The 27740-nt window shown below is 47.2% G+C and overlaps 1 protein-coding gene across 1 annotated transcript in view; it reads left to right on the top strand.

The window, feature by feature from the left end:
* The window catches only part of TMEM132B (transmembrane protein 132B), a 218148-nt gene that overhangs the window by 133938 nt on the left and 56470 nt on the right, over positions 1-27740 (top strand). Inside the window, exon 4 of the mRNA XM_006894685.1 lies at positions 9567-9753. Within this exon, the coding sequence (XP_006894747.1) occupies positions 9567-9753 (187 nt within the window). The remainder of the gene's footprint in view (positions 1-9566; positions 9754-27740) is intronic.

Below are 27740 nucleotides of genomic sequence, written 5' to 3'. Positions count from 1 at the left end.
TTATTCAAAACGGGTGACCCTGGAGGACATTATGCTGAGTGAAGTATCTCAGTCACAAAGGGACATATACTGCATGGTGCTACTGTTGTAAAACAGGACTGACCTCGGGGTTGGGGGAAGACTGAGAAAGATGGGTTCAATAATGTATACTGCATTGAAACAGATGAGGGAGAAAACTGTTTAAAGGAATATGTGATCATGTATTTTTGTCATGATGGGAGTCCAGAACGAAGGCTGTGTAGTGGAGTGGACCTGGGGGAAGGGATTGTAAAACAATGAAAGAATTTTTCTTTTACTTTTCCGAGAGGCTAGTGTACTGGAGGGGAGGGTTGGGAGGAGAGAAAAGTGCAACAATGAATGAATGGAAATCCAAGGTCTCTGTAAATTTTCATTAAAATTAATAATAAATTAAAAAATATTTACAACCTCGGGAGCTTCTGTGAAGATGTGCAGCCTCGGGGCAGTCTCTTGAGTCCTCCAGGGCCACACTGTGAGCTTGAAACTATTTGATGAGGGTGGGTTTGCTTTGATTTTTCAGTCCTAATATTGTAGATCTATCCTAGTGGACACCCCGTATGAGCTGTTTAAAGAACAGGCATTCTCTTCGGGCCCCCTCCATGGCTCTGGAGACTGGTGTTCCCAAGTTGAGGTAATGTTCTTACTCCACTGGCTCTAGGAGAAGTTAATTGCTGGTCGCCCTGGTCTTTCAGGCCTTGTGGATCACCCTCCACACGTATGATTCTAGCTTGTCCTTTTTTAAAGTAAGTCCCTCCCCAGGTGTTAAGGAGATGAGAAAGATCTGGTGTGAAAAACAATGTATACGAACTTGGTAAGTAAAGCAGTATAAAATTTTTCAAAAAAAGCCATCCGGAAAGGATTCAAATTAGGATCCACCCTTCTCAGGTAGGACTTTGTCAACTGAGAACACACACATAACCACGTGTGCGCATGCACGTGTGCACACACACAGACACACACGTACACACACAGCACGCACACACACAGCACGCACACACGCAAACCCCAAACCAACTTTCCCAGTGAAGGTCACGCTTCTAAAAGCAGAGTCTAGGACCTTAATATCATTTTTTGGAGAGACAATGAAATATCTAATATCCTCATTCTTTTTTATTAAAAAAATGCTATATAACTCACATATAGAATTCACCCCTTTTCAGGTATAAAGTATGTGGGGGGTTTAGTGTATTCCCAAAGCCATAGCCTCATCCCCATTATCTGATAATAAAACTGAAGGCATTTGATGCCCTGGGATTGTGGTGCCCGTGAAGGATATTAACTGTAGCATGGATTGCTGGAAGAGTGGACAGATCTGTTTTGGAAAAGTGCAGCCAGAATGCTTCTTTAGAAGCCAGGACAGTGAGACTTAGTCTCAGGTCCTTTGGATATGTGGTCAAGAGGGCCCAGTGTCTGGACAAGGACAGCATGCTTGGTGCAGTAGAGGGTCATTGAAAAAGGGGAGACCCTCGGTGGGATGGACAGATACAATGGCTAAAAGCCATAGGTTCAAGCATGGAAACACTCTTGAGGAAGGTGTAGGACCAGGCAGTGACTCATCCTGTTGTACATGGAATTACTGTAAGTTGGCACCACCTTGATGGCATCTGACAACAACAGTGTTTTATCTTGATGATTTATCATTGCGTCAGTTCACCTCACACATTGGTTTACATGACCCTAGACACGGCCCTCCTTTATATTAAATGCCTCTGAACTCTGAGGACCTGCTGTTGTCCACTGATGTCATGGTGACCCCACTGACTCTGGAGATGACCATGAGGGTCTTTGTTTCCCGTCGGGCTTCCGTTGACTGCTCTCTCCGAAGTAGATCACCAAGTCTTTCTTCTTCCTTCATGATCCATATTCTTCTGGAAGCTCCGCTCAAACCTGTTCAGCATCATGGTAACATGCAAGCACAGATAGGAGCTGTGTTTGAGGTGTTGTTGTGTACTGTTGTTGTTAAGTGCCATTGAGTCATAGGCAACTCGTAGTGATCCTATGAACGAAAGTCCTCAACAGTTGCGTGACTTTCATCCTTTCTCCACGTTCAAAGGGAGCTATTTTACGGAAGTGGATGCCACTTCTGCTTCCAAGCTTGTTTTAGCCGGGGAGCGCCACCAAACACTGTCCACCATGGGTAATCATCAACACATTTGACACATCAGTGTCACAGTGTTCAACTTCACAGTGACCACAGGTTGCCTCTGTGGACAGACCAGGGCTATACGACCTAGAAGAATGTTTTACCAAAAACAATTAAAGGCAGGCATTAGGACCACGGATTAGAGTCACCCAGCTGACCCTCCAGTGGGCTTTTCAGAGGCCATAGTTTGTATGAGAGTAAATTACACACTTTTTTCCCCACAGAGCAGGTGGTAGATTCAAACTGTGTGCCTTTAAGTTGGCAGGGCGACTCCTTACCACTAAGCTATGGTCACTCCTACCTACCACTAGCGCTCACTCTGGCTTGAGGCACAGTGTCAGGATTTGAGGTCAGACTTCGTAAATGCAGGTGAGAATTCTACTACTGAGCTATCACTGGTCCCTGACATGCAAGAGATGCTCAGTACATGTTACGGGGAAGGTCCTGCCCTGTGGAGACGTCCTGGGAGTGAGCAAGGTGTTGTCACAGGTCTGGCCTTTGAAGACTTTCTATTCTAGTCATGCAGAGAGATATGTCTTCTGGATGCACTGGGGAGCTCTGGGGGCAGAGCCTGAAGCAGGGAGGTGTGCTGCTAATCTAAAGGCCTGAGCAGTTCTAAATCCACCGGCAGTTCCTTGAGGAAAAGATGGGCATTCTCCTCTCGGGAAGTTTATTCCCTCTGAAAACCCACTGCAGGGTCAGTCACCTGTGGGTCGTTGGACTGCGTGGCAGTGAACTTGTGTCTTTGAGTCTGGAAGCAGAGGACACACACATCTCGTTGTACTGCAGTTCACTTTATTGTGCTTTGCAGGTATTGCAGGGTTGTTTTTTATTTTGAATGAATGTTTACTAATTATTTTGGTTTATTCATGCTAGCATTCACATTTTGTTTTATGACATTGATCCCACTGATAAATATAATGAATTATGATGTCTAATCAACCTATTATTGTGTATTGTCTTTCCTTTCACCCAATTTAACTCTTAGTTTTTTTTCCTCTACCTACCATTCTTCTTATCCCCGTTATCCCTCCAAGATGGAGTCTATCTGTGTGTAAACCTTTCTGTAGCTTTTTGCATTAGTGGTCCTATAATTCCAGACCTCAGTTATGAAGCTCTGTTGGTCTAGTGGTAAGAAGTTGCACTGACAACCGAAAGGTATATTGTTCAAGTCCACTGACTATTCCCAAGAGGAAGATAGACAGTCTCCTCCCATGTGATTTATAACCTCTAAAAAGCCACTGGATGGCCAGGTATGAGTCAGTTCAGGCAAATAACAATGACATGTGATAATTGTCTTTCTGTGACTGGTATTTGGTTCTCGTTTTCTATATTTAAGGTTTGTGGCAATCAAGTCTTTTGAAACCATCTTTCCAGCAGCATGTGCTTACTTTGTGTATCTCTCTCTCATCTGGTAATTCTCAATGCATTTCAAGCATTTTCATCATGCTGCTACACATTTAATAGACTACCAGACCCCACCTACTGTCATCATGCAGATTCCGGCTCACAGACCTGCTGGACAGAGTAGAACTGCCTGAAGGTTGTCCAGCCGCAGACATTTCCAGAAGACTACTCCTCATTAAGGCTCAATGTCAAGAAGACAAAGATTCTCACCACTGGACCAATTGGCAGCATCAGGATGGATGGTGAAGAGATTGAGATTGTTCACAGCTTTAGTTTGCTTGGCTCCACAGTCAACACTCTTGGCACCAGTAACCAGGAAAGTAAAAGGCGCATTACCATGGGAAAGTCTGCTGTTAGGGACCTCTCCAAAGTACTGAAGAGCAATGGTGTCTCTCTGGAGACCAAGGTACGTCTGATACAGGCCATGGTCTTTGCAATTACTTGTTATGCATCAGAGAGTTGGACAATGACCAAGGAGGATAGAAGGAGAATTGATGCCTTTGAGCTGTGGTGCTAGAGAAGAGTATTGAGAGTACCATGGACTGCTAGGAAAACAGATTCATCCTGGAAAGGATTAAACCGGGTGGCTCCTTGGAGGCAAGGATTCTGAGGCTCTGTCTAACATACTTTGGACATGTTGTGAGGAGAGACTGGTCCTTGGAGAAGGACATCATGCTTGGTAGGGTGGAGGGACAGCGCAGGAGAGGAAGGCCCTCTATGAGGTGGATCGATTCAGTGACTGGGATAATCGGGATGGGAGTGTCAGAGACAGTGTGATTGGCACAGGACAGAGCAGAGTTTAGGGCCGTTGTACATAGAGTCGCTATGAGTCGCAAGCAACTCGACGGCACATAACAACAACAACAACTCCTCATCTATTTCCAGGAGCAGCTGGTGGGCAGACCACGTGAGCTTTTGGTTATAAGTGGGACACCTCGTCCACAGCACCGGCACAGCTCCTTCACAGAGCGTAAACATAACATATCCACTGGAAAACCAAAGCGATTGGTCGGCCTCACTTCACTGCAGCGGTGTCCACTTTCTTGTAGTGGTCTTGAACGGAACTACGTTATCCCTGACGTCTGCCCGCACATATAACAGCCAGGCATGAGAACAGAGCCCAGGACTCGGAACTGGTCCCTCCTTGTCTCGCAGAATGCAAATGACATCCTTCAGCATTTCACGGGCTGTCCTACTGGGCCTTTTGAGTACGTTCAATGAATTGAACAAATGGCGGTTGAATTCCGACCATTCGCCAGGCCCCGTGCCAGCCGCCGCAGACAGAGGGGGGACAATACAGACGTGCCTTTGTCCCAGTGGGCTTAGTCGTCTGGAGGGGAGTCAGGAGCTGCGTCTGAGAGCAGCCAGTGAATCCCACTCCGGGGCCTGCGGCCAGTGTGGGCCTCAGGCACTGTTGACCTCGCTTTCTGGTCACCTTTGAAGTTAATGCCCAGAAGGAAGGCACTTTACAGAAAGCAGGTGCAGAGACCAGAGCAGCCCTCGCCAGTTTGCAGGAATATCAGAGTCAGGCAAGTGTCAGCCGCTCAGCCTGGTAGCTCAGAACCATCTAGAATGATGAGAAAAAAGAATCTGTGCAAGTGATGTAACCTTCTGTGGTGCCTCTCTCAGACGCTCTCTCCAGCCGCCAGAGGAGTGACCATTATTGTTCCCCCAGTGACCCCTGAGAAACCAGGGCTGAGTCTCTGGACTGGGGGAGGGGGGGGTGTCAGTCCCTCCGTGGTTGGTCTGTTGCCACTCCCTCTTGCTGACTGTGTGAGGGCAGCCACCCTGGCAGTCATGTCAGCCCCACCTCTCGGGGAGGCCCTGGCGGGGAAGGAGCCCCGCTGTTACTAGAGATGTTTCCACAGGAGACAGGGCTGCTGGGAAGCAGGCGTGTGGGGAGGAGGCTGTGCTTCGCCTTGAGGGGGAGCAGCCAAGTGGTGTGGTCGCGGCCGGACTGACCCCATCGGGGGATGAGTGTGCATTCCCACACATGCACACATTTGTGCACACAGCCCCCCACACCCGCACCCGCACTCCTATCCCAGAGAAGGCGTCCTGGGAGCAACCTGGGGCTGAAACCCGGGTCTGAGTCCTCACCAAAGTTGGCAGTTATTAAAAGGAGGGAGTCCTGAGGAACTTCAGGAAATCAGAAGGGCCAGATTGGGGCAGGTAGGACTAACATTTACGAACCCATTTCCATAGAAATGGGCTGTTAGCAAGCTTGCCAGCTACCTGAAAGCGTGACTTCCTTCCTCGGGCTTAAGGGAAACAACTTAAACACTTGGGCATGAAGGTCACCCTGGTATGACCACTCTCCCACCAGCATGTGGACGTCGCTGGGTGTCTTGGCCAGTGGGCTCATGGGCTTGGGGCAGGGGTCAGAGAGATGCGGGAAGGCCACACGGGCAGGACCTCTCACATGGACTTTGTCCCCTCGCTTAAAGGGTGACATTTTCTTTCTGCTCCTGGACCTGAGTGGAGGTTAGCAGGGCAAAGTGGCCGGAAGATGAGTCTTCTGCTCCGTGTCCTTTCGAACTGTGTGCTCACGGCCAGCATGAGCATCTCTGAGTCCTGCTGAGGGCCCCGCTCGGGTCCAGAGAGGAGTCCAGAAAGGAGGTGTGTTTTGATGGCGGGGGTACCTTGGGAGGAGACATGCTGATGGGCACATGGTCATTCCTGACTGAGAGTGTGGGCCTGGGACTGTACAATTGGAGCAAGAAACGGTTCCTGAAACCCCTTCGGGAGTTCACAGTGCAGCCCTGCTGCCCTGTGGTGGCCCCAAGGCGCAGAGTAGATCTGTCTCGTGTGATTTCCAAGGCTGTAAATCTTTCTAGAAGCAGACTGCTTCTTTGTCCTGAGGAGTGGGTAGTGCATTTGAACTACTGACATTTTGGCTAGCAGCCCCAAGTTTCATACGTGTTGACAGCACACCAACAAGCACCTTGTTGGACGATGTAGCATTCCCAAAGCTTTGTGAAGTCTTCACGGGTGGGAAGAGGGTTGGGCGTGACCAGTGGCTGGTTCTGTTCTGAGCGGACTGGAGTTCTATTCTGGGGCGGTGTTTAATGCCGGGCTGGCCTGCTGTTCAGTTTCATCAATTCCATGCCTGGTGCTGAGTGCCGCCCTGGTGCCTCTTAGCATATGGAAGGTAAGGGGTCCAGTTTGGGTCCCCATTCTTGTTGAGTGCTGCGGAGTCAATTTGAAATAATAGAGGTGGGTCCAAACTGCCAAACATTTTGGCTAGTGACTGAGCACTTACCCTTCTGCCCCAGTTCCTGTAGAAATCTTAAGGAGACCAGAAAGGAGCTGGTCAAGCCACAGGCTTCATGCTGGGGACATGAGCAGATGATACTCACGTCCTAGGAGGCTGTCTTCTTCCAGGCAGTGAATGGACAGGCTAGACTGTGTGAGTCAGGCCCAGAAAGCTTCTGAGTCTATCAGTGATGACTTATCCTGGGGTCCGGCAGTGGCTGCACTCGAGATTACAAACAAGCGTACAGAACTGGACAGTCGTTGGGCTGATTCTAAGTCATGGCACCCTTCTTTGGGGTTCCTGAGGCCGTAAATCTTAGCAGGAAGGACAGCTTCATCTTTCTCTTGGGGAGCAGCTGGTGAGTTTGGGTCCACTTTCGATAACAGTCAAACACCTAACCTGCTATGTGCCCAGGGAGCCCTCCAAGAGCTGGAGACATTTGTAAATCGGAGCCAGATGGATTTTTAATTCTCTGTTCAGTCACTTCCCATGCCTGTGTGATAGCTGGCCCACAGTTTACAAATCCTTCCCAACAGCAGTGAGAGTCATACATAAAAATATTGGCAATTGCACTTGTCTTTTCCCCTGATATATGTCCCAGCCACCTTCCCCAGACACACATTCAGCCATGCCACTCTGTGAATTCACACATGTGGGATTGATTTTCTTAGATTCAAGCTACTGAAATGAAGATCATCTCCAGCACCCCATAATGTCACTCTTGGTCATTCCTGAAGTCCTTTTCTGTTCTTAGTGTCATGGTGTTTCCTCAAGCTCATGAAGTCATTGCTGTATTTAAAAATTTTATGTTGCTTTGCATGTAAAAGTCATATACGTTGTGTTTTATTTATGTATATTGTGTTTTATTCATTCCTCTATTCACATTGTACTTCGTATTATCATTCCCATGCAGCGTGTGTTATAAAATTTATCTTCATTATCCCATCTTTCCAGGTTCCCACTGGATTTTTTTCCTCATTGATTCACCCCCTTGCTCTGCTTTCCAAGCTCTGGGCCCTCAAGATTTCCCCATCTCCATGCCCACCTCTTTATTCCCTCCCTTTCCTCCGTTTGGACACCTCTTTCTATTTTTATAGTAATGGTCTTATGCAGTATTTGTCTTTAAGAGACTGAATTAGTTTCATAGAGCATAATATAATGCCCTCCAGCCTCTCCCATGTTCTATAGTATTTTTCAAAATTCTTGCTCCCGAGTGCTGCATAGTATTCCATCATGTGAATGTACCACAGTTTCTCAATACATTCATTTGTTGATGGATATCTTGGTTGTTTCCATTTTCTTGCTATTATGAATAATGCTGCTACAAACATTGGTGTACAAATCTCCATTTGTATCTCAGTTCTGTTTTCCTTGGCATATATTCCTAGCATGGAATACCTGGGTCATATGGAATATCTATATTCCACTTTTTGAAGAAGCACCAAACTGCCTTCCAGAGTGGTTAGACCATTTTACTGTCCCGCCAATAATGTAGAAGTGTTCTTATCTCACCACATCCTCTTCAATATGTATTGCTTGCTGTCTTGTTAAACTTTACCATTGCTACTGGGGTGAGATGGTATCTCATTGTTATTTTGGTCTGTATCTCTCTTATTGCCAGTGATTTTGAGCATCTCTTCATGTGTTTGTTGGCCCATTTTATAATTATGCTGTCAGTCTTTTTATTGTGGAGGCCCTGTAGGACTCTGCAAACTTCTGTTATGAAACCCTTGTCTGAGATGGCATTGCCAAATGGTTTCTCCCAGCCAGTAGGTTTTCTTTTACCCTATTGGAAAAAAGTTTTTGATGCACACAGGGACATAATCTTTAGGAGGTCCCATTCATCAATGTTATTCTTTCCTAGCTGTGCATTTCTGGCTGTTATTTGCCAGCCTCTTTGTACCATTGGCTAGGCTTTCTGAGTTTGGTCCCACGATTCTTCTCCCAGAATTCCAAAGCTCACTGTGAATCAAAGTAGAGCTAGAGATAGCCGAGATCCACACAGCTGGAGTCACACTGAACCAGGTGGGAAGTTTGGGGGCATCCTGGAATGGGAGCCTTGCATTTATGGTGGGTGAAGACATGGAATGAGAGGGGAGAGCTGTGCATGATAGTGCAATTGTGTCTTGATTCATGGAGATTTGGCTTTGTTTCACGGAGCCCTGGAGGTACCTGGGCCATGGACTAAATCAGGTCTAACAAAACATGCATGCAGTGATGTCATGTGGAAGTTATGTAAAGATTCCCTATCATCGCATAAGCTGAGCAATTTTAAGAGGATTAAGAGGGAGAAGCAACGTCCTAATTCCATCACCATCTGATCTAATGTAAGAGGAGTTTCCCTAGGGTGTAGCCTGTAATTTCCTTTAGCATTGAAATGAATAGGACATGGAGCAGAGAGGGGAGACCTTGGTAGGACCAGTAAAGAAGAACCAAGAGCAGAGTTCATCATTTCAATACAGGTTGCTATGCTGAGAAATGCTACAGCATGTCCTCCTAAACTGTGAGAAGGCTAATGTCTGTTGACACCATTGGTTGTGGTGTTGCATTACAGCAGCACTGGGTAGTGACGGCAGCCTGCCAGCCCATCTGAGGCCAGGCTTTGGAGGGCAGTCACGACAGTGCACCCCCTGGACCTGGCAGAAGTTCTTTTGGTTAGGTTAACACAGGAGCTTGATGGTCCACCACAGTCTCCTGCTGAGCCTGGAGTTTTACATCACCCTTTGTGTGTCTCTTTTCCAGGGCCAATGGCTCCATCTATGAGATCCTGCAAGTGGACTTTGGAGTGGACAACAGCAGCAGCCTGGCTGGGGCCCAGCAGATCACCTGGCAGGTGGAGTACCCGGTGGAGGACACCCTGAGTGAGCTGGTCGTCTCCGAGATCTTCATCAGCCAGACCACCTTTGTGGGCATTGTCCCTCTTGCAATGGTAAGAATTTGGGGGGTTCAGTGCCAGCAGGAAACACTCTTTATACACCCTTAAGAAGCAAAGAAACCCAGAGCATTGTCTAATCTGTCATTTCCTTATACCTGAAACAGACAGACACACCTTGGAAATGTTTCTGGTTCTGTTCTAAACCACCATGTTAAAGTCAGTATCCCAATACAGCAAGTCACAGGATTTTTTTTTAAATTTTTCAGTATATATATATTCATATATATTAACACCAGAGTGTAGTCTATTAAGGGTGCAAAAGTGTGACGAAAAAGCATGGCATATTGTGAAAAGGACCCAAATGTGACAGAGAGACAAGAAGTGAGCACATAGTGTTGGGGAAAATGGTGCCAATAGACTTGTGAAGCCTGGATTGTCATAAGGCTTCTGTTTGTAAAACAGGTAATATCTGCAAAGGCTGACAAGAAGAGCCATGCCTATGCGTGTTGCTCAAACCAAGAAAATGCTCTCACATTGCATTCCCAAGCCTGCTGTTTGTTGCTGGCTTCTTGGGAACTACCGAGTGTCCCCTGTGTCAATCTCTTTTCACTTGAGGATATTGATGAGTTTCTGGGGAGACTCTGGGATCACAGTGCTACACTGACATGATTCAGGGTCAGTGCAATGGTAGCTGTATGGCAGTCATGTAGCTCTTGAAGGTGAGACTGCCAGAGATTGTTCCCTCCAGCAGCGAGCTCCACACTTGGTGGGGAAGCATCCTACAGAGAGGCAGAGGTGGATGTGTGTCTGAGGGCGGATGGACACTCCTTTGCCTTCCTTTTATCTGGGTGATCTTTCAATTCACCCCAGTCCAGGCTATAGCTGGCTGATCATTCCTGAGTGCCCTCGCAAGTTGTGCTATCTCCTTAACCCACTGTGGGTTCTGCAGCCTCCCAAGACTGGTGTATTTGGGATCAAAAAGAGGGTACCACCCTCTCCTCTGATAGGCAGAGGTATCGTCCCTGGGAAGTGATATGTGTTTACCTGCCAGGAAGCAGGGACTAAGCTGTAAATAGAGACCACAGCTCAGCCAAGTGCAGCCCAAGGGCCAAATTTGGCCTGCTGCCTATTTCCCTAAAGTTTCCTTGAGACACAGCCATGCTCATAAGTTATGAGTTGTCTGTGTACACTAAAATACTGTGGCAGCAGAGACAGGGAGTTGCAACTTAGAATATATCCTTGGCTCAATCTTCAAATTTAGCATCTTGTGATAAGTAAAGTCATTAGTATGACATGCATGGTGAATTTTCTGAAGGTACTTTAAAAAAAAAATACCCGTAGCTGTACATCCATAGTGAACTGACAGAAATCCAGGCTGGATTCAGAAGAGGCCATTGAATGAAGGCTATCATTGCTGATGACAGAGAGATCTTGGCTGAAAGCCATGAGTTACGAATGTTTTATTGATTGTGCAAAGACCATATGTGCTTTCAGGGGAAAAAGAAGAAAGTGTGTGGATCATATGAAATTATAGATACAGTTGAGAAGAATGAGAATTCAAGAACAGTTAGTTGTCCTCATGCAGAGCCTATACAAAGACCAAGAAGCAATTGTGTTAATAAGGAATTGCTGCATGATTTAAAATAAGGGAAAGTGTGTATTGAGGTTATATATTTTCATCATACTCAATTTGTATGCTGAACAACTAATTAGAAAAGCTGGGCTATATGAAATAGATCGTGATATTAGGATTGGAGGGTAACTCATTAATAACCCTGTGTCATGCAGATGACACAACCTTGCTTCCTGAAAGTGAAGATTACCTGGACCCCTTAATGATGAAGTTTAAATACTATTGTATGTTTGTAGTATTGACGATTCTTTAATATGATGAAGACAAAAAATCCTCACAACTGGACTAATAAGCAACATCATGATAAACTGACGATTAAAAGAAATGTCAAGGACTTTATGTTCCTTGGATATATAATCAATGCTTCCCGAGACATCATGGGGGGAAAAAAAATCAAATGATTTGTTACATAGTCAGCAAATTTGCTGCCAAAGGTCTCTTTAAAATGTTCAAAAGTGAAGATATTAACTTAAAAACTAAGATGTGTCTGTCTTAAATCATAGTTTTTTCACTTGCCTCCTAAGCATGTGAAAGTTGGGTAAGGAATAAGGAAATCTAAGACTTTATGTCTTTGGCTTTTGTTTTTAATGAAGAATGTGGACTGCCAGGAAGAGAACACATCTGGCTTAGAGGAAGTACAGTCAGAAGATGAAATAAAATCATTGCACCTTCTAAGGAGAATACGCCCTAGAAGGGACGATGATGAGACTTCAAATCACACATCTTAGACATTATTGGGACATGGAGATGGAGAGAAGATTGAAATTGTCAATAATTTCATCTTGCTTGGATCCACAGCCAACACCCTTGGCACCGGCAGTCCGATCAGGAGACATATAGCATTGGGAAAGTGTGCTGTCAGGGACTTCTCAAAATTAAGGAGGAGCAAGGATGCCAGTTTTGAGACTAAGGTGCACCTGATTAAGACAATTTTTTTAATCACTACTACATAACTCGAGGTTGCTGTAATGCTAAACACTGTGACACTGATGTGCCAAATGTAATAATGGTTAACCATGGTGGATAGTGTTTGCTGGAGCTTCCCGATTAAAACAAGCCTGGAAGCAGGAGTGGCATTGACTTCTGAAATGGCTTGCCTCCGGAAACTCTATGAACAGTGCTCAGGCCTTTTGTTCATAGGGTTGGCACTTAACAACAAAATCAATATGAGAGTTGGGCAATGAATAAAGATGATAGAAGAGTTGATGCTTTTGAGATGTGGTGTTGGAAAAGAACACTGCATATCCCATGGTCTTCCAAAAGAACAAACAGATATGTCTGGGCAATAGTGCAGCCAGAGTGCTCATTAGAGGTAAAGCTGGTTTTGACTTTGTTCATGTTGCTAGGAGAGGCTATTTCTTGGAGAGGGACAGCGTGCTGGGAAAGGTGGAGGGCCAGCAGAGGAGAGGGAGACCTTTAATGAGATGGATTGAAATAGCAACAGCAGCGACGGGCTCACGAGTGTCAGAGGTGGTAAGGACGGCACAGGATAGACAGGGTTCAGATCTTTTACTCATGGGGTTGCTGTGAGTTGTACTTAACTCAGCGACACCTAACAACATTGGAACATTTGATCCCTGGAGAGGGGAGCATCATGCTTGGTAAACAGAGGTCCAGTGAAGAGGAGGAAGACCTTTCATGAGATGAACTGGTGCGGGGGCAGCAACTGTGGGCTCCAGCACAACGATTGTGATGATTGCGCAGGGCGGGGAACGTTTTGTTCAGTGCACGGGGTCACTGAATTGCAGCTGATTATAGAGCATCTGACAACAACTGCACGTAAAGTGCGGAAGGAGAGGGTCTGGAGGGGGAGCTATCGCTTGCTGTCACTGGGGTTTTGGGGTGTCGCTCTTGTCTCCTGGAGTGACCCGTTTTCAGGAGACCTTTCCTCCCTGTGCTCTGGATTTGTCGCTCTCAGGTGAATGGAGAGAAAGAACGTTGCACGGATGGAAACGCTGGTGCCGGTAGCACAGGGTCGTTTTTTGGATCTAAGCTTTCCGTCCCTAGTAGAGCAGTGGTGGCAAAAAGCTTCAAAAAGCTCATCTCTGAATGGACAGTCTCAAAAGCAGAGCGCATCTCCAGAGAACGTGTCCGCGCCATCTTTATAATCGGCCCAGCCTTTTAACTGTCCTCTCCGGGGTCTCAAAATGCTAACTAACAGGCCTGCTCCTTTATTTCCACTTTCTTCTTTTCCCCCTGAAAGCACAAGTTCCTTTTCTCCCCACCGTGCCCTTCCTCTCCCTTTCATGGCTCATCTCATCGGCCTTCCACCCAATTACTGAACTTGAGTGTAGAGATTCTTTCTGTGGGTGGCACGGAGTTCGTGGCTGCAGCCCACCATTCAGCCACAGTCCTCACAACTCAAAAGCCCGGCTCTGTACATGCAGATAAAATAAAAAAAAAACACACGTTATCTTTCAAAAAAGGTTAGAATCAAAAAACGAACACAGGCGGTGCGTTTCCAGGCAACAAGGAGACGGGCTCACCAGAGGCGCGAGCAGAACGATAGTCATCGGCCTTTTTAGCCATTTGTGCGCAAGACTTTACAACAGGACCTGGCTCAAAAGCTTTGTTATTTCACATAATATTTGTGTGACCACCTGGGGCAGATGGCGGGGAATATGGGGTACGTACAGCATACAGGGTCCCAGCTCTCACAGTGCTTCTGTTCCAGGAACGATGCTGTCAACCCAATAGATAACCCATGCCCTCTAGCATTTCCAGTGAGGGGCACTAGCGTTGTGGACAGGCTCAGCGGGCTGGCAAAGGGAGGGTGCACAGTGCTGGTGGGCCAGGAAAATCTCTCTTAAGGAGCTGAGATTTTCTCTGAGAGCTAAACGGGAGCAGGGTGTAAAGCTCCAGAAAGTTCTGGAGGAAGAGTGTTCCAGGCAGTGGGAACAGGGTAAGTTTGGTATGTCTGAGGCATGGAAGAGCTTTGTGGGTGGAATGTGAAGAAGGAGGGAGGGGTGGGGAGGCTGGAGGAGGCAGGAGACGGGGATGGAGCTGAGATAGAGATGGAGATGAAAGGAGGAGTGGCTTTGGTGGACTTGGTCAGAACAGAAGACCCTTTGCTGGTTGTGACATGAAGATATTTGTCATCTCTGTTGGTGGCAAAGAAAGATGCTGCGACCACCACGCTGTGGCTTGTCTTCCACACGAGCCCTTGGTGAATGAAATAGAGATGCTTGTGTGTGTGTGTGTGTGTGTGTGTGTGTGTGTACATGCACGTGTGTGTGTGCAAACAAGCACCCCTTGAAGATATTGGAGGCTCGATTCCAGACTACCATATAGTCTATCACATAAAGTGAGCATTGCAATAAAGCCAGTTCCCTGAATTTTAGGGTTCCTAGTGTGCGGAGAAGTTATGCTGGCTTGCTGCTGCCGTCTATGAAGTGTGCAATAGCGTGATGAAAGAAGGGTTGAACATCTGGGAGAATGCCCGCAGTGAGACCCAGAGACAGGACGTGAGAGACACTGGGTAACGGCGCAGATAGACTTATTCGACACAGAGTTGTCACAAACCTTGAATTTGTAAAAAACCCCAAAGCAGTATCTGCCGAGTACAATAAAGTGAAGCCCAGTAAACCAGATGTAGCCTGTGTGTGTGTGTGTGTGTGTGTGTGCATGCGCGTGTGTGTGTGCGTGATGTGTACACGTTTCTGCAGTTCTCCCATCGGTGAATTCCTGCCCTCCTAGCGGGTGCCCTCTGAGAGCCCAGGTTAGAAACTCTCCTGGAGTTGTGTGCTGTGAGAAATCACTGGAGGGCTTCCAAGTAGGAGTGGGGTACGGGAGGTCATGTGGCGCGATCCGCACTGAAACAAACACGAGATGTAACTCTGAAAACAACTAGAGGCCCTGCTGCTGTCAAGTTCGTTCGGACTCATAGTGACCCCAGAGAAGGAAGTCTGGAGGGTTTGCAAGGCTGTGATCTTGATAGAAGCTGACTGCCGTGTCTTCCCCCAAAGCGTCTAGTGAGTCCAGACCACTGACCATTTGGGTAGCAGCACAGTGCACACCCACTGTGTACCAGGGGTCCTCTGAGAACACAGAGTGCGCCCTTTTAACAAATGGTCCCCAGCACCCCCCAGGTCAGCATGTGTAAGGTCTGTGGGACAAAGCCAGGAAGCAAGCATAAGTGGACAGGAGGAAGGCAAAGCGGGAATACCAGTGGCCTGTGGCGAGGCAGGTGTGTGGGAACCCCTGACTCCTCTCTGTGCTCCCTGCTGAGCCCCGCCTACTAGACAACGGTCATCACGATGCTTGGTCTCCCTGCTTCCATCTCTGCTGCAAGTCACCTCGCTCCCCACGAACCACGAAAGGTGGTCCCTGTGACGAGAACTGCCACACAAAGCCCTGCTCAACACTCAGGAACAACTTCCGCTCCCCACGTGGGCTCTTGACCCTCACATGTCACCCTCCTCCTATTCCTTACTTTCTGCCTCCAAACTCCTGTTCCTCTGCCGCATTTTCTGGGGCTCCCCTACCTGGAATCCTCTTCCCCTAAACCCTTCAGTGTCTGGCTGTCTCCTCTCTGTCATTTCATCATTCAAGTCTCAGCTCTGAGAGTGGGAAATCCTCTCTGAAGAGGCAGCAGAGACTTTTTATTTTGTAATTAAGCCTTGCCTCAGTCATTGTGGAGAAGGAGAGGGAGTCCCCGGAGAGGGAGGAGGAGAGCTCACCTCGCTCCCCTGCACTGTACGGCCTTTGCAGTGTTTGCAGATGGGAAGTTGATGGCAGCCCTGTCTAGAGCAGGTCTTTTGGCATCGTTTTTCCAGCATGCACCACCCTGTATCTCTGTGTACTATTATGTTATTGTCTAAACACTTCAGGCTTTATTAGCGTGGTATTGCAAACTTAGACCACAGAACAGTGTCCACGTAACTTCTCTGTGCAGCAGGAAAGCAAGAGCTGTGAGTTGCCTTGTTTCAATATTTGCATTACTGCATTGGTCTGGAAGGAGCCGGTGATACTTCGAGAGTCTGCCTGTGTTGTCTCAGGAGTAGAGGGGACCCAGGCTTCCTGCCCGGGTCACGCACCTGGGCAGGGAAGGTCTTTGTAGCGTACTGGCTGCCTGTCACCCACTCCTGGAGAGGTAGGACCCTGTGTCCAGGCTCCTCAGCTTTGAAAAGGCTCCATGCTCATTGTGGTCTTGGATCAGGAGGTTGGCAAAGAGAAGGAGCCATGGTGAGCATGGGATGACCCTTTTGGGTAGCAGTTGAGTGCATTAACCACTTACCCACCCACGGTGTCCCCCCACCAGCCCCAAGCTGGAGATCCAGCATCCTGAGTGCCCCCCTTTATGTTGGTGTTGTGGTGAAAGCACTCAAGCTAACCACAAAGTTGGTAGTTCAAACACACCGGCTGCTCCAGGAAAATGATAACAGCAGTCTGCTGCCGTAGAGCACAGCCTTGCGACACTGTGGGGCGGTTCTGCTCTGTCCTTGCCCAAGAAGCCACCGTGGATCAGAGCTCACTCCATGGCGGTGCATTTCTATTCTGGCTTTCCCTCCTCCCTCCTCCTAGTTGACAAGCAGCAGGCTGACTGCGAACTTTACATGCTCAAGGGCCACCCAGGACAAGGCTGGGTGACAAATGGCCGGCATATGGACTTGGGGTGCCACTTTGCCTCTCCATGCCTCAGTCTCCCCACTTATGAAGTCCATTGGTAATCCCAGCCCCACAGGACTGCGGTGATTGGAGAATCCTGTGAATCGGTGAATACTAACTTGCCTGTTGATAATAGGCGTGTCACTCTACATTTAAAGCGGGGGACACAGGAGGGATGAGTGGGGTGGCTCTCCTGGTTGGTGGGTGGTGGTGTGTGAGACAGTCACTGTAGGAGCCTGCAGAACATGAACCCAAAGCCATGGCCATTGAGAGAACTGTCTCAACAGTGACACTGCATCCCTGGGTTGTGGAGATGGTTCATGCACTCAGTTGCTAACAGAATGGGTGGAAGTTCGAGTCCATCCATAGGCACTTTAGGAGAAAGGTCTGGGAATCTACGTCTGAGCACTCAGTCCTGAGGACCCTGAGGGTCAAAGCTGTCCTCTGACACACACAGCTTCAATGTCACAGCCATTCCAGGGTGATTAGTTTGCAAATTGTTCTGCAAACAGCTGAGACCTCAGGTCCCTCCAGGCAACCAGTCCACTCATAGCTGGAAGGAGCAACTTCACATTGTCAAAGCAATTGCATCTTAAAAGTCCAGCTTACAAGTGACCAGAAATTACTGTCTTGGCTGGACAAGATGGCTTGTGCATTTTGTCACTGTGCTTTATGCAGGAGTGTGGAGTGGACGACCACCCTTCCCCCGCGCCTGCTGTGACCATCTGCCCAAGACTGAGTGTGTCACCACAGCACGTGTGAGCCCATCAGCAGACTCCTTAAACATACCGCTGCCACGGTCCCACACAGGATTTAGATGTCACACGTTTCCTAGTGCACGCTCAGACACAGCGACCAAAGGGCCCCTCGTGGAGTGTGAGCTGGGCTCAGCTAAACAGGGAAGAAGGTGGCCTGTGAAGAAGTCTGGTCCCTTTGGCTTCACAGGGGAAGCCTTTGCTGCTGTTGGTTTTCTGAAGGTGAGAGAGGAAAGCAGACCCAGGCAAACAAGTTTAGGGAAGAAACTGGGGTTGTCAGGCAGAGGAAGAAGTAGAATTCTGGGGGCTTTGGTGCAGGAATGTGACATGACGGAGTTTTAGAGGCTCTGTCAATACCATGAATATTTATGGGACATCTCAGAAAAGCAGCCCTCGTGTGGCACATCCGTCAAAGGCTTCTCCTCTGGAATTGTTCTGCTTTGTTGCATGATGAGCCCTGAATGTCAAAAACCAGAGCCATTCTGCCAAGTGTTCCAGGCTCCTGCCTTCACCTCCTTCAAAGCAGTAAAACCATCAGATGCTGTACTCCGAGACAATGATTTTGTTTTAAAAAAACTTTCTCCCCTTTATTGTTGACAAGAGCCCTGGGGATGGCAGTGCTTAAGTGTACACTTAGAGGTTTGCAACCCCTGTGGGGCAGTGCCACGCTGTCCTCCAGAGTCACTGAGAGGAATCTGCTCGGTGGCAGTGAGGGGTGGGTGTCCCTGCTGGCAGAAGGACGAGATTATTTATCACAGCTCAGAGATGAGGATACACATGTGGCCTGCGAGCTCGCAGACACTGGACTGTCCCATCGAGTCCAAGATTCCCATGTAGAGACAGCAGCCAGAATGGGTGTCCACAGGAGGAACACACACACACACACACACACACACACACACACACACACCCCTGGAGGGTGACCACAGCCTCTGCGCCCAGAGCTTGTCCATCAGCTTCAATGTGGAGATCATGCATTCAAGAAAGGCCACGCTGTTTCCATTCCAGTCCTGCCTCCCGTCTATTCAGGCCGTGTGACCAAGTAGCCTTGGTGGCACAGGGGTTAAGTACTCAACTGCTAGCCAGAAGTTAGTAGTTTGAATCCACCTGCTGCTTCTCGGGAGAAAGTTGGCCTCAATCAGCTTCAGTAAAGGGGCAGCCTTGGTACCCCTAACGGAAGTTCCCCTCTGCCCTCAGGTGATCTTGGGTCAGCTCAATGGCGCAGTGCTCATACTTCCTCAAGGTCACACAAGGTTACCCTTTTGTAGGCTCAGTTATCTGGGAGAAGAGTAATATAAATCTTACTCTGATAAGCATATTGAATTACTTTGAGGGTGAAATGAGGCAATATATTCAATGTTTGGCACAAAATAAGTATATGATAAATGTTAGTTATTTTTAAAAATATAATTTGGATATGATTAAGAAGAAGGTCCTCAGAGTAGTCGTGAATTGCAAATTATTCGACAGCCGGCGGTGTGGGTGCTGGCCAATCGGGACAGATGCCACTAAAGTGATCAGCACAGTCCTCCTCCCTACCCTGCCCCCACACGTGCACACAGAGGCATGTCTGTTCCCCCCCCCCCCCGCCCGGAGTGATGGCCACAGCACCCTCTCCCAAACCCCAGAGCTACTTGTCTGGCTTAGTTTATGTCAGAGTTCACCAAGACTTTTTATCCTAAATGGTTTTAATTTTACAAACAGTCAAGATGGCGTTTTTGTCCACCTCTTATGTCCCTTTTCCTAGGGGGTCATCCTGGTGGACATCCCCAGGGCTACCGCTAGATGGCGCCTACTGACCAGGTTGTGCCCGCTCTCCCCTCCCCTTGGGCAATGCCTGGGGGAATGCTGGTCTCTCCTGGGCCTTCTCTGCGGTTAGCCACCTGATTGGTCAAGGGAATTTTCTGCGTCACACCCCCTATGTGTTAAGACAAACCCTGAAGCCCACCCAGTCCTTACCACTATACCTGACAGGTTAGGGAGAGGTCACTATCAACCAGTAGCACAGACCAGTGACGCTGTCCCTCTCTGCACGTGATTTTACCTTAAACTGTTCTACTGTCTGCATTTGGAATAAAGTATGCTCATTATAAAAATTCTAATATAGAAAAAAAGTATCCCAAATTCCAGCACTTCCAAATGTCTATCAAGATCTTGGCTGTCTTGTCTTCTAACTATATGTAAATGATGTATATACCAAAGATACAGGTACACACACGTACACATATACACAGAGATGTGGATAGACAGATAACAGGGGGTACTGTACTGTGTAAAACGAACTCGTGCATTTTATGCTATTTTTAAAAAAGCATTTCTTTTTACTTTAATTCAAGAGAAGACAAGCAATCCCAAGTGAAATGTCTGTCTGAGCTTCTAAAATCATTGGTTTCTGCTTTCTTTCCCTGCCTCTTAGTCTCTTTTTCTCACACATACACATAGGAAAGCTTAGAAAACAAGAGGCAGACACTTTTTTTAAAGTTGACTACAGGATATATTGATTTGAAAAAGAATATCCTGCTGGTTAAAGCGGGAACAAAACAAAGCTTAGAGTTGAAACACATCAACGAGTGAAGCCATTATGCTATTACTGTTCCTAAGGGGTCATGCTGCTAACCCAGGGATAGTCAGTTCAAATCCACCAGCTGCTCCATGGGATAAAGTTGGGCAGTCTCCTCCTGGGCACTTTCCAGCCTCTGAAAACCTTCTGGAAGGTCAGCTGTGAATTGGTACCAGCTCAGTAACAGTGGGGTGGGGGGATGGAGAGGGAGGTATCGCTTCACCATCTCCACCACCAAGACCACCACCCCAGCCACTTGTGCTCTGTCAGACGCTTCCGTTGTGTGTAGAATCCACACTGTCCGGTGTGGTAGCCGCTTCTCAGGAGGGGCCGGCACCTAGAGAAGGACAGCTTGGCCGAGCAGAGGGTCAGCCCAAGAGATAAAGACCCTTAGCAGGACGGACTTACACGGTGGCTGCAGCAGGTGCGAGCACAGCAGTGGTGCACTCCGTTGTCCGTGGGACTGTCTTGAGTCCCAGCTGCCTCAATGGCATCCAACAGGGACGACCAAGCGACACGATGGACCAAGAAGAGGGTCAGCGAAAGAGAGGATGAGCCTCAGCGAGACAGACTGACAGTGATGACAGCAACGGGTGTGAGCTTGACATGACAGCACGTGAAAACAGCAATGCTCTGACCCAGCGTTGTTCTAGAACCTTCTCGGTGTGTGCAAGGATGATCACAGTAGCGCTGTCCACAGCAGCAAAAGGCTAGACGTGCTGTCTGTGCATCAGTGGGCAAAGGTGAGTGTGGAGCTGCCACCCCCAGGCAAAGCCGAGTCCTTATCGAATATAAACGAGAGGGATTCTTTTATGCTTTTGAACTGATGTGGGACATGTGGGCATAGATAGTAAATTAAAGAAGCAAAGTGAGCCACTGTAATATGACATTGCTCATAGAAATAACAGAGCTCTTTGTGTGTGTGTATATATATGTGTGTGTGTGTGTGTGTGTGTGTGTGTATTTGAGCATATTTGTGTGTATGCATGTGTGTGTGTGTGTGTGTGTGTGTGTGTGAATGTATAGTAGTAGTGATTGTAAAGGAAGGTTAGAAAGCTGAGCTTGAGAATGCAGACCAAAATTGACATTTCTTGTAGACATTAAAAAAAATCAAAACCCTATGAATGAAAAAGTAGCAATAAAATCAATATGCATGCCCTTAAAACCTAGCCGGAGAAGTAGACCATGACCTGTATGAAATTTATTCTTGATTCTCTTTAAGGTTTATTAGCATATGCATGCCTCACCTTTCAGGAAATGTTTAAAGTTTTTAAAAGTCTGCAGAAGGATACTGTCACAAGGTAAATTTCCCAAAGCAGAACAAGCCGCAGACCAAGCACAGTGCCTTCCTACTCTTTAGAGTGCAGAAAGCTAAGGGGACTGGAGGGAGGCTCTGAGCTTGCTCCGCGGCCTGCCTGAGGCCTTTGGGCACCTTTGTGCTGACCTGAGACCTTCTGCGTCCCCTGGGGGGGGAGGAAATCGTGCTTCTCTCAAGAGTGTCTCCTGAGATGGACATTCATGAGAAGGAGAAAAGGGAATGAAAGGACCAGAAAGGAGAGAGACAGAAATACAGAAGGATAGACAGACAAAGAGACGCACAGATAGGTAGAGGATGACAGGGATGGGGGGATACAAAGAGGGACACAGACACTCAGAGGTAAATATTGGCAGAGGGAAAAATAAGGTGGGGAGAGAGAGAGAGAGAGAGAGAGAAACAGGCAGAGAGATAGAGACACAGAGGCACAGAGAGAACCAGAAATACACGAAGATTGAGAGACACAGAGAAAGAGAAAGAGAAAGACAGAGAGAGAGCATCACAGCAGCACAGAGCTAGCACTAGGGAGATAGAAGAGATGTAAAGAAAGAGCAAGAAGGATGCAGAGAGAGGGAGAGATGTAGACAGAGACAGAGAAAGGCAGAGATAGTGCAGAGCTGGGCAGAGAGAGCCAGCACGTGTGAGTGAAGAGGAGCTTCCTGGCAGGCTGCATCCATGTGCGGAAGGCGAGGAGGGCAGGGCCACTGAGTTCACTCCTGCTTTCACAGAGCCACATGACCTCTTGGCCACTCTGAGCAGGGAAGGTGGGAGAGGTGGGCTGATTAGAGACAAGAAGGCACAGAAGCTCAGTGGGCAGTCATTCGTGCAGCTGGCATTGAGCAAATCTGGCTTCAAAATCTCTAGGTTACTCTTTGCTAGCTGTGTGACCCAGGTGGGCCCCTTCTCATCCCTGAGACACATTGTTCCATCTGCTGGGCCACATAGAGGCCTGAGCCAGTCTGGCCAGCGTCCACACCCTTAAACGCAACCCTCCTTGTCTGGTCTTCACTCACTTCCGCCCGAGACCAGGCGACAGCCACCTGTAGACAGAGTGACATGAGAATTTTTATCTCTGTCTCAATCACTTTTACTGCAATAGCTTAGAGTTGTGGGGACACTGAGGCCGGGAGGGTAGCTTGTTCTAGGTCACCGACCTTCTTGCTTCCTGATTTAGAGGCAGTTTGCTCATGATATTATGCAGGGCTGGGCTCGACGTGACTCTGAAACCCACACCTCGGTCCCAGCTCTGTCCTGTGAAGTGGAGGGGGTCTGGGTGGTCACCCTGTTCTTGGTGAGGCAGATGTTGCAGGCCACGTCCCCTGCAGGACACAGAGCCCTTTGTTCCCATCAGACCAGCAAGTACATCTCACGTGATGGACAGTCAAAGGGCTGTCTGGACAGAGGCCACTTGTGTTTGCGCCAGGCCTCATTCTCCCTCTGATGCTAACTGATTAATTGTGCTCCATCCTGTGACTCAGCGATTCTGACGTGAATCCAGGTCAAAGGGCGTCGTTGGTGACTCCCAGAACAGGCTTGTCTTAGTGAGATTTCAGTTAATTACCTCTTCGGTGGCATTTGGGTTTTGGAAGTCTAATTTGCAAAGGGTTTACCAGGCTTTTGGTAATTGCAGGGTTCAGGAGGGGTCCTGAGTCGCCCTCCTTCATGCTGACAAGTGGAGTTTTCCGGCCAGTCTTCAGTCTCTGGGCCAGGGATGCCTCCATCCAGCCAATGGTGGGAGTCTCCCCTGAACCTTCCACTTCCTGTGCCTTTTATCACCAACGCTCCACAGGTGCTCACAGGATTTACAGAAGGTCTGTGACAGCCCTGCTTTGGGGAAGTCTATTAGCCCCCCTTTTCCAGCTTTAGGTCCTCATCTCCTGTCTTTCTGCTACATCTCTGTGATCATTCTTGCACAATTCCAAACTCTGACTTTATTGTTTGGTGCCATCAGCTCCAACTCATAGTGCGTCCACATGTGTCCGAAACCCTGCCCAGGCTGCCCTGTCCCCGCAGTCCCCGTCAGGCTTGAGCCACCATGGCAGACACTGTGTCCGTCCGTCCTGCTCAGGGTCCTCCTCTCCTCCACTCACTCTCTGCCTTCCTTCCCAAGCGTGATTCCCTTTTCTAAAGACTGACGCCCCCAGGCAACATGCCCAAAGGATGGGAGAGACAGTCTCATCCTCCTCGTCTCTGAACACCAGCCTGGCTGCGCTTGTTCTGGGGCAGCTGTGACTGTTCCTTTGGCAGTCCCTGGTACAGTTCGTATGCTTCACCGTGGCACACTTAACAGACGCCTCCAGCTCAGCACCTCAGTGCCAGCGTGAAGAACCCGACTCACGGCTGATCCGCCAGCAGGTTTTAATGCTTTAAATTGTGTGAATGGAGACCGTGCATCTTTTTCTAGTGGGGACCGCTGGTGAATTTGAAAAACCACAACTATGGCCTTTGGGTCAGCAGCATAGCTTCCTGTGGGCAGACCACCAGAGCTCCCCGAATAGACTGTGGTAGAGTCTGTAAGCATACACGTCACTTCTCTGCAGACTGGACTGTCCCCACCCCTCCATCCCCCCTCAAAAGGCTGTAAGGTTTGTTTCCTTGTGACGCTCCCTGGATGGCACTGGTCCGGAACTGGACCTGCGGCACCATCTCTGCCTTCTCCCTGTCGTGTCCTAGCAGTTTTAACGGCTGCCTTACTTACATCTAGGATCCAGCCATTGGTTCCTCTTCTCTGCCTGTGGGCATTTTGGCTGTCACAGGCATTCTGGCAAAAAAATGGTCGCTGAGACAGGCTGGTCTCCGTGTCTTCCCTCCTCCTGGGTCAGGGTGCTGGTCTCTCTGTCTTTCTCTTACTGGACCAGGGTGCTGACCTCTCTATCTCTCTCTTGCTTTATTATGGTCCATCCTCCACACTCCAGCCAGCATCTCTTTTTTACTCCATTAAACAGATTATATGAATTTCCGATTAGAATACTCCGTCAACTTCACGTTGCATTGAGAGCTGAACTCAAGTTTCTCTCGTGACCTACAGAGCCGCATCCTCTTTCTCCTGTCCAGCCCTCTTCCTCCATGTCTCAGCATGGACACAAGCATGGACATGGATGGGGACACAGCCACGTCTCTATCATCCAGGCATATGGCCTCCTTCTTTCCCTAGAACAGTCCATCTTTGCCCCCACAGCAAATGCTGTGCTCTCTGGCAGGTGTGCTTGGACCCTGGAGAGAGGCCCCTTCTCATCATTCACATCAAATCATTTTTAGTACCTCTCCTGAGTGCTAAAAAGAGACAAAGTCAGTCTACAGACTACCGTGTGCTTGATTGAGGCCTGATCTTCTCAATTGCCTGCTCTGCACCAGAGAGGTAGACAATGAATAAAGAAGATAAGGATGGCAGAAGATGAATCAATGCCTTTGAGTTGTGGTTTTGCAGAAGAGTATTGAATATATCATGGAACACCAAGAGAACAAACAAGTCTGTCCTGGAGAGGGTGAAACCAGGTTGCTCCTTGGAGTCAAGGATTTTGAAACTCTGTCTCACATTCTTTGGACATGTTGTCAAGATGGACCTGTCCTTGGAGAAGGACATCATACTTGGAAGGGTAGAGGCTCAGTACAGGAGAGGAAGACCTCGGATTGGATGTACTGACATAGTGACTATTGCAAGGGGATCAGGTGTGTTCGAGATGGTGAGCTTGGTTCAGGGTAGGGTGAGGAATTGTTGACTTGATGACACATAACAACAACATCAACAACAACTGTTCATCTGTTGTTGGTCCTGTAAACACACACACACACACACACACACACACACACACATACTCTCTCATGATTGTAATGGTGTTAATTCTGACTCCTGGTGACCTCATGTGTGTCAAAACAGAGCTTTTGTTCTTTGGATGATGATTTTAGAGTTTATAAGGGCTCTGGTGGTATGCTGGGTAAAGCATTGGGCTGTCAATCAAGATGTTAGTGGTTCAAACGCACCCGTCATTCCTTGGAATAAAGATGAGACATCTGCCCTCATAAAGATTTATAGCCACAGAAACTATATGCGATGGCTCTCCTGAGTCCTATAGGACAACTGTGAGTCAGAAAAGGGCTTGAGGGAATAGATTTGGGGTTGGGGCTTACAGCTTATCACTTACCTTCAAGTGATATTACATCATTTCACCCCTAAAAGCATTATAAGCATGTTTTTCCATTGCTGTTCTCTTGGACTTTGTACTAGTGTGCGTATGTGTGTGTGTGTGTGTGTGTGTGTATTACTCTAACATGTTATACACATTACATTTTTTCATCTAAACATTGAATGACAATTTTTAAAAATCAGTAAAAAAAATCTTATCTATTTCCATACATAGCTACCATTTTCTTTTTTCCCCCCAGTGTAATAATTTTTTTTGCTTTTTAAAAAAATATTAAATTTTATTAATTTTAATGAACATTTACAGAGATTTTGGGTTTTCATTCATTCATTGTTGCACTATTTTCTCTACCCTCCTCCCCAATTCGTTCTTCTTTTTTTTTTCCCCCTTGAAAGTCTGTTTTAATTGTCCAGTTGCCACAGTGCTTGTCAAAGCCAGTTCTGATTAGTCTCCTTTGTCAGTGTGTCCTTTGCCATTCCCTATCACTCCTCCCTGAGGGAGACTTCACCCTGATTCATAAGGAAAAGGGGATGGTGTATATAACTACCATTTTCTTTGCTCTTCATTTCTAAATCTATTTTCAATCTAATATTGTTTTTACTTTTTCTGACTCTCTTTAACATTACTAGATGTTATAAGCCTGCTGGTTATGAAGTTTTTCAGCCTTCCAATGTTTTCAAAAGTCTTTATTTCCTCTTTTTTTATTGAAAGGTATTTTCACTGGATGGAGAATTCTACTTTGACCTATTTTAATTTTCATAACTTGAAAGACATTGATCCTCTCTCCTCTGACTAAAATTGCATCTGACAAGAAGCCAATCATCCTTATCTTTGTTTTTCTAGATCTTTTAAAGATTTGCTCCTTATAACTGGTTTTGAGCAATTTGCTTGTGATGTTTCTGGTATAGTTTTTATTATTTTTCTGCTTGGGATTTGTTGAGCTTGGATTTGGGTTTTACAGTTTTCATTCAATTTGGAAAACCTCAGCCTTTACTTCCCTGAATATATTTACATTTTTTATATATATTTGTCTGTAATCACCCTTCTTTACAGATTTCGGTTACACTTAATGAGAGCTACTTGGAGTTTTGTTCACTGAGTTCTCATTAAAAAAAAAAATCTGTTCCATTTGTTTTGAGATGTTTTCATTTTGCAATATTGGATAATATTCTTTTTGTCTTCAGTGTTTAATCTGTTCATATCCCATCGTGCTTTTCATTCTTATTGTAGTTTTCATCTTTGTAAGTTTAAGTCTTTTTTTTATACCTTTCAAATCCTTACGTAAATTTTTAAAAAGGACTCTTTATTTAGTTGTGTTATGGAATTTTAAGAAACTATGCACAGGAATCACATCTTTCAGCATTCACTCTTACTTGGTGGTAACATCTTACAAAGCAACAACATAATATCAAGCCTGTGAGTCTGTGGCCGTTGATCCATCCCACTGATCTTGCTCAGATTCCACAGTCATACGTGCCCTTCATTGTACGAGCGCTTGGTTCTGGGCAGTTAGAACACAAGTGTCTATGCGTGTCATTATCTCCTCACTCACATAGAGAACAGTGACAGTAACCCAGGCACTTGCGGGCCAAGAAGTTCCGTCTCGTGATGTGTGTGGTCAGGGCAGACAGCTAGAAATGCCTCCCTACTAACATTTGTGATACCGTGACTACCACAACTTTTTATTTTTAAAAATCCTCTTCATGTCTAAAAACACCAAGAGTTTTGGGGGTTCCCCAAGTTAATTGTCTGACCTGCTAATGGATTTTAACCTGCATTTTGAAACAGTATCTTCTATGGGAAAATGCTCTTCAAGCATTGAAGGATGTGAAAATAATTCCTACAGTAGGAAAAGAGTGCATGAGAGCTTAAGAAAGACTTGGGGTGTCCCAGAAGTCAAGAAAAGGCTAACGGGGAGGGACAAAGTTAGTCCAGGGCCGTGAGGTACAGAATCGGGCCAGAGGTCGACAGTTAGCTGCTGCTGTGAGCTGTGACTGACTCGGCTCCAACTCACAGTGACAAAACCCTC

This window comes from Elephantulus edwardii, unplaced genomic scaffold (genome assembly GCF_000299155.1).
Source record: "Elephantulus edwardii isolate Elephantulus edwardi_28Jun2011 unplaced genomic scaffold, EleEdw1.0 scaffold00148, whole genome shotgun sequence".
Taxonomy (NCBI): Eukaryota; Metazoa; Chordata; class Mammalia; order Macroscelidea; family Macroscelididae; genus Elephantulus; species Elephantulus edwardii.
This window is presented reverse-complemented; position numbering and strand designations above follow the sequence as displayed.